The sequence below is a fragment of the Nelusetta ayraudi genome, unplaced genomic scaffold (genome assembly GCF_046127955.1).
Source record: "Nelusetta ayraudi isolate G7.1 ecotype Tasmania unplaced genomic scaffold, CSIRO-AGI_Nayr_v1 ptg000026l, whole genome shotgun sequence".
Classification (NCBI taxonomy): Eukaryota; Metazoa; Chordata; class Actinopteri; order Tetraodontiformes; family Monacanthidae; genus Nelusetta; species Nelusetta ayraudi.
The window spans coordinates 3,490,001-3,500,635 of record NW_027466076.1 but is presented as its reverse complement, the minus strand read 5'-3'; the positions used below and the strand labels follow the sequence as shown (position 1 = coordinate 3,500,635).

General features: G+C 51.2%; 1 protein-coding gene across 1 annotated transcript in view; it reads left to right on the top strand.

Moving 5' to 3' along the window:
* The first annotated feature begins 376 nt into the window (after window positions 1–376).
* Window positions 377–10,635, top strand: part of epha5 (EPH receptor A5) — a 22,004-nt gene continuing 11,745 nt past the window's right edge. Inside the window, exons 1-4 of the mRNA XM_076029086.1 lie at window positions 377–620; window positions 3,647–3,711; window positions 5,566–5,851; window positions 6,270–6,752. Of these exons, the coding sequence (XP_075885201.1) occupies window positions 521–620; window positions 3,647–3,711; window positions 5,566–5,851; window positions 6,270–6,752 (934 nt within the window). The 5' untranslated portion in view covers window positions 377–520. The remainder of the gene's footprint in view (window positions 621–3,646; window positions 3,712–5,565; window positions 5,852–6,269; window positions 6,753–10,635) is intronic.

Genomic DNA, 10,635 nt, shown 5'->3' with positions numbered 1-10,635 from the left:
AAGAGGAATCTTGTGCTCCACCCCGCCTCACCTGCAGGTGGCGCTCCATCGTGACCCAAATATGGAGGTTTGGCGGCCAAGAGAGAAACTGGTCCCTCCTCCACACACCTGGAGCCTGGTGTATGATATTCACACACACACACACACACACACACACACACACACACACACCCACACACACACACAGTGGTGATTAAAGCCTCACAGCTGTGATAAAAACTCATCATGACGTTTCCTGATCCATCAGGAGGAGGGCGGAGCCAGCGGCGGGTTTCACCTGTGGGAGCGCTGTGATTGGAGGGATCGACTCCTGTGACTCCGCCCCCCTCCTCACCCTCTCCCCTCCGTCCCCTCCCACCGCTCGCGCGGCTCCTCTCCTCCAGCCGCCGCAGACCGCGAGCAGGCGCCTCACCGCGCGGACGCACGCCCGACACCGCCACCCTCAGCCGCCCGCACGCTGAGCCCCGCACACCGGCCTCCCCTCCAGCCGCCTCCCGCCCCCTGCTGCTGCGGGGCCGTCATGACGAGTCGCCGGTGGAGCCGCGGCGTCCGGCTGGCGGTGTGGACGTGGGTCTGGAGCCTGGCGACGCTCGGAGCGCGGAGCATCCCGGAGAATGAAGGTAGGACACCGGCTGTCCCCGGTCCGCTGGTCCCCTGTCTACCGGTTCCCCGGTCCTCCATCCTCCGACCGGTTCCTCTCACCCTGGTCCTCGGTGACGGAGCGGAGAGACGCTCGGCGCGCTGCGGGGGAATCGGCAGTGGGTTTGCGCGGAACCGGATTTCCGCACTTGGGAATCGGAGGAAGGCATCAGCAGCCGCAGCAGCAGCATCAGTTTGCACTTTATTTTCTGTAATTAAAAAAAAATAAAAAAAATCATAAAGGAAGATAGGAAAAACTGCTGTGATTTCGGCGCAAATGAAACAAGATCCGCCTGCTTTTCGCTGCTGCAGGTGCTGTGCGGGCTGAACGCACCTGTCCAAACGGCTTCACTGCCGAGTCTTTGTGCGGGAGATCAGCTCCGCTGTTCCCACGGTGCTGCTGCTGCTGCTGCCGCCGCCGCTGTGCGCCGCTTCCAATAGCGCCAGATTGTTTGGTGCCATTGTTTGCGCCTATTATCCGGGAAGGAGCGGACATCCATCAGACGGCGGCGGGAGGTTTCAGTGATTTGTGTCCGGAGGGTGGACACGGTGGTCGCACACAGCAGGCGCACTTCACCCAGAAGGCACCTCTGCATGTGAGGAAGTACCTTCGTTTACCGTTTCAGGTGTGTGTGTGTGTGTGTGTGTGTGTGTGTGTGTGTGTGTGTGTGTGTGTGTGTGTGTGTGTGTGTGTGTGTGTGTGTGTGTGTGTGTTGGACTTGACTGGCATCTCTGACAATGTGAGGTTGAATCGGTGCTTTGACCCAACAGCTGCTGCCCTTCTAGACCCCTAGAATCTAGACTCCAAAATCTAGACTCGAGAATTCGGGTATCTAGTCTCTAGACTATACTAGTCTCCAGACGCTAACCTCTAAAGTCTCTATAATCTAGACTCTTGTCTTCTGGTCTCTAGACTAAAACTAGACTCCAGATTCTAGTCTCTAGAATGAAGAATCTATAATCTAGACTCTTTCCTTCTAGTCTCTCGACTGAAACTAGACTCCCTATTCTAAACTCTAGATAAAGAATCTATATTCTATAATCTAGACTCTTGTCTTGTAGCAACCTGTCTTGCGATTTTAAATTCTAGATTCTAGTCTCTAGACTAGACTAGACTCCTAGATTCTTGACTCTGGGCGCTTGTCTCCACCGTCTCGTCTCTGGGCTGGACTAAAGAATAAAGACTTTAGATCTAACACTCTAGGTTTTTAGACTCTAGATTCTAGATTCTGTACTCTGACTTTCTTAGTCTTGACCTGAAGAATCCTAGAGGAACACTTTGGAAGAAGACCTTCATGAAGATGATCAGCTGACGGATGACGTCACCTGAAGCTCCTCTCACCAGATCTCCTTCCAGCCGCCACCACGACCAAAATCCTTGTTTAATTGTTTGTCAGCTGTTGCGGCCTTGCCTCAGCTCTGTGATTGGTCGACGATATCATTGTTGCTGCATGGTTTTTGGTGTGACAGTGCAGCAGATTTAGTTTTTAGCCTCCTCTCTGCTGCCCCCTACGGGCTGCTTTGTCTGAACTTGCTGGTGGACATGTAACGGCTGCTCGCTGTGGTGTGACTCTCCATCTAGACATCGACTTCAAGCTTGGAAAAATGCTTGAAGACGACTGGCAGAGTCAAGACAGTTGGACGTCTGCTGGTCTTCTGTTCATGGGAAAAGTGTCAGGAACTCCGGAGTGAAGGACTCTGTTGAGGAGCTTCAAATCTGACGACTGTGCTCAAATTTCCAAAGGAAACCCCGGCGGATCCTTGGAGTGATGTCAACAGGGGCCCGTTGAAGCGTTTGCTGAATGTCGGCGACTTTTAATTATAGCGGCCGAGTAGCTGCTGCTGCTGCTGCTGCTGCTGCTGCTGCACTTGGTTCCGATCTAGTTCAGCATCACTTATCTCTTCTTTATGGCCTAATTAGTCGTCTAATCGCCTCCTAAGGAAGTATTTTATTATTCTCTGCAGACACTGAGTGTGTCTCAGTGCGTATGTGTGTGTGTATGTGTGTATGTGTGTGAGAACCGCTCCTTCCACCTTCGGGCTGCTGCCTTCTGGTTAGGTTCAGGGTTCGTTGGTTGTTACGGGACGACGTTGCCCAGCTGCGCTGCGATTGGACGGGCTGCTGCTTGTGTTTGTTTGCCCCCTTTCTTATCAACTTGTTCTACTGCTTTAATCTCCTCCTAGGGGTTAAAGTTTGATGGTAGCTAGCCACTCACTTGCAATGCCACCGTTTGCCTGTAGAGGTCTGTGTATTCTGCAAGCAATTTTGTCATTCCCAACTAATTTTGCCGTTTTATTGCTGTCTCGTTTTTTTGTTTTTTTTTAACTCTGATGTTAATTGTGATGACAAGTAGAGGTCACGTGACAGAGGGACTGTGTTCTGCGGTGCGGGTAGCAGGCTAGCTTGCTAGCTGGCTAGCATCATCAGACATCAGGCATGAGAAATGATTTCTAAAACTTTGATGTAATTCAATGACCGTGCATGTCTGAAAATATGAATGAATTTTTCCAGATGTGTGTGTGTGTGTGTGTGTTGGACTTGGCTGACATCTCAATTTGAGGCTTGCATCGGTGCTTTGACCCAACAGCTGCTGCCCTTCTGGACCCCTAGAATCTAGACTCCAAAATCTAGAGTCAAGAATTTGGGTATCTAGTCTCTAAACTATACTGGTCTCTAGACTAAACTTTTAAGTCTTGATCAGCTAGACTCTTGTCTTCTTGTCTCTAGACTAAAACTAGACTCTAGATTCTAAACTCTAGAGTAAATAATCTATAATCTAGACTCTTTTCCTGTAGTTTCTAGACTAAAACTAGACTCCAGAACTTGACCTGATGTTCTATAATCTAGACTCTTGTCTCCTAGTATCTTGTCTCACGACTAGATTTTAAATTCCAGGCTCTAGATTCTGGTTTCTAGACTAGACTCTACACCCTATGTGTGTGTGTGTGTGTGTGCTCTAAAGTGTTTGTTTTCTCTCTCTCTCTCTCTCTCTCTCTCTCTCTGCAGTGAACCTCCTGGACTCTCGCTCCGTGATGGGGGACCTGGGCTGGGTGGCCTACCCCAAGAACGGGGTGAGTTTCCTCCAACCGCACTAACACTAACGCTAACTCCACGTGCTAAAAGTTAGCCCGCTAGCTGGCTTGATTCGCGCTGCGTCGCGTGCTCCGCTGCTGAGGCCACATGAAATATTTATTGACCCGCCGGCTCAGGCGTCGGCGTTGAGAATTCCACCGTATTAACATTTTCCGTAGGCGAAGGCCAAGGGTTGCATCTGCTGCAGACAGTTGACCTCTGACCTTTGAGACAGCAGAGCTGACGATGTCTCTCGAGGTCAGGAGTGAAGCTCCTGGAGGTCCTCTGCTCTGCGAATGGAGGTCAAAGGTGTTTTAATTTCCCAGGAAGTCTGAGTCTGGGAATTGTGATTCGTGAATAAGATCCTGGAAGTCACGGCGGGATGCACCCCCCCCTAAACCCCTTCCCGCACCCCCTAACGCTCCACTTCCCAGGAGGCGGGGGGTGGCAGAGCTAATTGTAGAATCAGCCGAGTAGAAATGGAAAAGTTCACGTCTGTTTCATTGACTAATCAGAGAGAAAGAGGAGGTATCAGTGCCCTCTGTGACCTCACAGAGGGGCGACTGAGTGGTTTATTCTGGCATGATAAGATGGAAAACCAAAAATTATTATTTATAATAATAATAATAATAATAATAATAATAATAATAATAATAATAATAATAATAATAATAATAAAAATGATATTGATGTCTGAACCCTGAGGCTCCACCCCCTTTGAGACAGCAAATCTCTTTAGTTTAGTGTGTGTGTGTGTGTGTGTGTGTGTGTGTGTGTGTGTGTGTGTGTGTGTTAAGCTGTGTAAAGCCCAGGTCAGGCTGCTGGATCTGTGTGATCTAACCAGTAAGAGGCTTAATGGCTGTACTGGGATGTACTGGTGTGAAAGCCCTGAGGGGCGGCGGCATGTTGGGACCCTGGTACACACACACACACACACACACACACACACACACACACACACACAGAGGCACAAATCTGTCGAGTTGTCTGCTGTGTCCACCTGGGCCACTTCAACAGGTTCAGTTTCCATGACAGTTACAGTAATGGGGAGAGTCTAACAACTGGGCAGACACAGCCAACAGATGGTGAATGGGATGGGGTGGAGGGGGGGGGGGTGTAGCGTGAGAAGACAAAAGGCAGAAGTTTGTGGACAGAGGGCGGCGGCGGTGATTAATTGCTGCTATTAAGCTGTAACACCAGATCATAGTCTGGTCCCAGCGGCCGCATGATGGAGCGCCTGTATCAGCCATAGGGGAGCGCTAGTGATGCAGATAATAGCCACGTCCCCAGAGACCTGCAGAGGGAATTAATGCCTGTCTGTCTGACACCTACACACACACACACACACACACACACACACACACACACACACAGGATGCAGGCACTCACACAAGCATCATTTGCATGAATGCATGCGGAAACACACTAGCATGCTGGCTATGGCTCGACAACACACACACTTGCACACACGCAGGCACGCGCGCGCGCAGACACACACACACGCTGCCTTAAGTGTCATTGTCTGACACAAGCTCCGCCCCTCGTTCGAGCTAAATGCTAATGAAGCAAACCTGCGTAGCGTCGTCTCATCCGGTAGCGTCTGCAGGAGGAAGTGAGGTGGGAGGGGCTAAATCAGCTGTCGGCAGACACACACACACACACACACACACACACACACACACACACACACACACAGCCTTCCCAGCAGGCATTGCATTGTTGTTTCCCCATCATTCTTCAACCTTCTTCTCTTTTTCTTCTTCTCCTTTTTCTCCTCCTCCTCGTCCTCCTCCTTTTTCCTTTTTCTTACTCTTTCTCCACCTACTCCTCCCCCCTCTCTTCCTCACCCCCAGTGGGAGGAGATTGGCGAGGTGGACGAGGACTACGCCCCCATCCACACCTACCAGGTGTGCCGGGTGATGGAGGCCAACCAGAACAACTGGCTGCACACCAGCTGGATCCTGACCGAAGGAGCCCAGCGGGTCTTCATCGAGCTCAAGTTCACGCTGAGGGACTGCAGCAGCCTGCCGGGCGGCGGCGGCACCTGCAAGGAGACCTTCAACATGTACTACTATGAGACGGACGGCGAGGAGGAGGAGGAGGAGGAGCCGCTTATGGCGATGGGCGGGGCCGCGGCCGGTACGTCGCCCTTGTTGCAGCGGAGCAGCTGCAACTACACAACTAGCCGAGCTTCTTCTGTTGCTGTTTACCAGGGGTGGCACAAGTATTCACATTGTGTACTTGAGTAAAAAGTACAGTTACTTGTGTGAAAAAAATACTCAGATGAAAGTATAAGTGCTGATGCAACTCCTTTAAATTCAAAATTAAAGCATATTCCAATGTAATGTCAAAATAAAAGCATATTTGAATATAATATCAAAATGACACCACATTCGAATGTAATGTCAAAATAAAAGCACATTCGAATGTCATGTCAAAATAAAACTATATTCAAATGTAATGTCAAAATAAAAGCATATTTGAATGTCATGTCAAAATAAAAGCCCATTCGAATGTAGTGTCAAAATAATAGCCCTTGCCACTGTATGCTTCAAAGGCCGCCCAGTGGGGATGACGGAGGCGGAGGAGCTGGAGCAGCAGCAGCAGCAGCAGCTGCAGCTGCAGCGGCGCTACGTGAAGGTGGACACCATCGCGGCGGACGAGAGCTTCACCGAGCTGGACCTGGGCGACCGTCTGCTCAAGCTCAACACGGAGGTGCGGAGCCTGGGGCCCCTGAGCAGGAAGGGCCTGCGACTGGCCTTCCAGGACCTGGGCGCCTGCATCGCCCTGGTCTCGGTGCGCATCTTCTACAAGCGCTGCCCCCTGCTGGTGAGGAGCCTGGCCCGCTTCCCGGCCACGGTACCGGGCTGGGAGGCTTCGGCGTCGCCGCTGCTGGAGGTGGTGGGCCACTGCCTGCCCCGCTCGCTGCCCCTGGACCAGCCTCCAAGGATGCACTGCAGCGCCGAGGGCGAGTGGCTGGTGCCCATCGGCAGGTGCGTCTGCCAGGCCGGACACGAGGAGGTCAACGGCTCCTGCCAAGGTGAGATCTGTTTGTTCTCTGCTGATAACTGCTGCTGCTCCTCCTCTTCCTCCTCTTTTCTCCATCTCCTCCTCCTCTTCTCTCTCTTCCTCAACCTCCTCCACCTCTTCTTCCTCTTTCTCCTCGTCATCCTCTTCCTCCTCCTTTCTCCTCGTCCTCCAACTATTTCCTCCCTTTCCTCTCCCTGCTTCTGCTCCTCCTCCTCGTCTCTCCACCTGTGATGTCACAAAGGGCCTCGTGTTTTGAGAAGCTGCAGGAGGATTTGTGGTCTCGGAGAAACGATTCTCCGCTGTTTCCAGGATCAGACGGCCGTTTAGACGTTGAGCTTGTTTTTATTTTCATCAGTTTTGATGTTTCCAATCCTGGTTTTGTTGTTTTCCTAATATGCAGATTTTCGTGCAAGCGTTTCGAGGACGTCGGAGTAATTAGACGGATACGTTTCATGTGCAGACGAGGATGTTCACTTCCTTTGAAACGTCTGCAGACAGGCAGACAGGCAGGCAGACAGACAGACAGACAGACAGACTGACTGACAGATGGACTGTGCTAGTGCTTCCTGTGTGTTCGAAAACTTCCTCTTCATGTGTCGATGCTCCATTTTCCCTTCATCCCTGTTTCTCCCCGACATGAAACACTGTTCGGAGGTTCTGAGGATGCTCGGGAAGAGTCCTGGTTCTCATCCAGAAGGGGCGGAGCCTCAGGGAGTGTCTTCGTCTTCTTCTTCTTCTTGTGTCGGAAGTCCCTGGGCTTTATTTCCCATGATCCCCTGGGAGATGAGCTGAGAGGCGACGCTGGGGATGGGGAGGGTGAAAAAAAACCCGGGAGGTGATTGGACAAACTTTAACTGCACCGTTAAATGTTACCAGGATTTCACAATTGTTATTTCTCAGTAAAATATTGTATCTAGAGTTGTTTTGATAACGCGAGACCTACTTCAGTAATGACTTTAATTCCTGTGAAATATTCACAGTGAAATTACTGTGAAAGTACTGCAAGTAGTCGCCAGTAATGCACCGTAAATTTACAGCCCAAAATCTTTACGGTGTGAGCACGTTTTACGGCTTTGTTTCGGAGGTTTGGAAGACCTTGTGTATTTCCCCCAGGGTCCTGGTGGTGGCGCTGTGTCGTGGTTCTCCGGATGGATGTTTTGTATCAGTGTCGTGATGGAGGGATGACGGAGGGAGAGAGAGAGGTGAAGGAGGAGGTGAAGGAGGAGCCGGAACTCCTTCACATCCCGTCGCTTCCTCAACATCTGCTGCTTTATTTATCCATATTTTGCCTCCAAAGGCAGCAGCAGCGGCAGCAGCAGCAGCAGCAGGCGGTGGGGGTGAGAAGGAGGGATGGGGAGGAGGGGGTCTACGGTGGGGGAGGGGCTGCGTCGTCTTCCACTGACCCACTTAGAGATTTTAGCAGCCAGAGACTCGACGACTGCAGCTGCAGCGACGGCGCTGCAGGAAGGAGGATCTGATGGTCCTGAGACCTGCAGCAGGAGGACAGAGAGGCACAGAGAGAGACACCTGGTCCTGGTCCTGGTCCTGGTCCTGGTCTTGGTCTTGGTCCTGGTTTTAATCCGGGTTCTGGTCCTGGTATTGGTCCTGGTCCTTGTCTAGGTCCTAACCCTGGTCCTGGTCCTGGTTTTGGTCCTGATTTTAGTCCGAGTACAGGACTGGGTCACAACCCTGGTTTTAGTCCAGGTCCTGATCCAGGTCTGAAACCTGGTTCTCTTGTTTTAGTCATGATCCAGTTCTTGGTCTTAACCCTGGTTATAGTCCTGTACCTGGTCCTGGTTTTAGTCCTGGTCCTGGTACTGATCCTGGTTTTGGTCCCAGTCCTGGTGCAGGTCCTAAACCTCGTGATGGTTTTAGTCCTGGTCCTGTTCTCGGTCTTAACCCTAGTTTTAGTCCCGGTCCTTGTGTTGGTTTTGGTCCTGGTCCTTTTCCTGGTTTTACTCCTGGTCTTGGTTTCTGGTCTTGGAGGGGGATCGAGTGAGGTGAAGGCAGAGTGCATTATGGAATTGACGGCGTCGGGTTCAGATGAGGAGAAAGATGGAGAACGAAGAAGGGAAGAGGAGGTGGAGAAGGAAGTTCCACCCTCCTGCTCCTCCACCCCAGGGAATCATGGGACACACACACACACACACACACACGCACACACACACACACATGCACACACACCGTAGTGATATGTGGAACATTAATACGATGTTTCTGATGTGACTGATCACAGTCAATGGGAGGAGTTGCAGAGTCATGAGACCGTTCATTGCTCTACTCGACCCCGCCCCCTTCCATCATCGGCCCCGCCCCCCTCCATCATCTTCATCGGCCCGTCAGCTGGCCGCGCTGACACTGTCGTGACAACTCAAGTGCTTCTTGAGTGCCTGTTGGCTAAACTGACGTTCCCCCGGGTGCCACCCCACCACCACTCCCATCAACAACCCCCCCCCACACTGCAGTGAGCGTGCTCACACTGTCACATGACCTTCCTGTCCTTCTTGTGTGTGTGTGAGCACCAGCAGGAAAAACACCTTCACAGAACGGCAAGAACGTCCCCACAGAGGTGGAGACACATGGAGACACACACACACACACACACACACACACACACACACACACACACACACACACACACATACACACGTACACACACGCGCTCCTGCAGTCAGTAAAATATTAATCATCTCAAAGCTCCATTCAGAGATCACATGATTCAGCAGCTCCCACTGTCATCCTGCCATTGCTAGCTGCTAGCTGCTCACGGCTATGGGGCACGTTGGTCGGCGCCGGCGTTTCCCTGCTTGCGAACTTTGACCTCTGTGTCTGCGAAGCCGCCCGCAGACTGTGAGAATCAGTGGCTGCGCAACAATAAGCTGGAAAAACCCGACAAGTGTTTCATTATTCTATTATATCTATCTGTTTACACACACACACACACACACACACACACACTGGGCCTGCCACTCACTGGGAGACAAACACAGGAAGAGGATATTTACTGCTGTTTCCTCGCTGGTTTATTATTATTTGACCATAGTTTAAATTTATTGTTTTTTTTGCCTTTTTTTGTTTAGTTTCACGGCCAACGGTGAATCTGATTCTGCGAAACCAGGAAGTAAATCAGTCGACGTCACGTCCCCACTTTTCACGTGCGTTTGTCGGTCAACGGTCCAAAAGAGAATCCAGTCATCTAAGCTGCCGTGTCTCTGTCTCCCCCTGTGGCCCTGGTGGGAATTGCAACCTTGTTCAGTGGCTGTCCTAGAAGTGCGGTAGTATGGACAAAACCGCTCCTTCTGGTTTTGGTCCCGGTCGTGTTCCAGGTCCTGGTCCTGGTCCTAGTCCTAGTCCTGGTTTTGGTCCCAGTCCTGGTCCAGGTCCTAACCGTGGTTCTGGTGCTGGTTTTAGTAAGAGCCTTTGTCCAGGTTTTGAAACTGGTCCTGGTCTTAGTCCTAGTTTTAATCTTGGTCCTGGTTTTGGTTTTGGTGCAAGTCCTGGTCCTGGCCCTGGTCCTGGTTTTAGCCCTAAATCCTTTGTCCTAAGTACTTGGTATCAGTATTGTGAGTACTGATGGGTGCATCCCTAACATTTACGCATTTTAAAATTTGGTCATTAGATATTTTCTCTCTCTCACACACACACACACACACACACAGAGCCAGTTTTAAGCCACACCCCTCCCTTAGCGCCCCCCCTTGCTGTAATCCATCCAATGACAGGCCATCCAATAAATCAGCGTGTTTACAATGAAACGCTTCCAATTAACCAGGACGCTCGTTAAGAGGCGTTCACGGACGCCGATGCGTCGCTAATCGCCAGGGATGCATATTAATAACGTATTAACCTCACACACACACACACACACACACACACACACACACACACACACA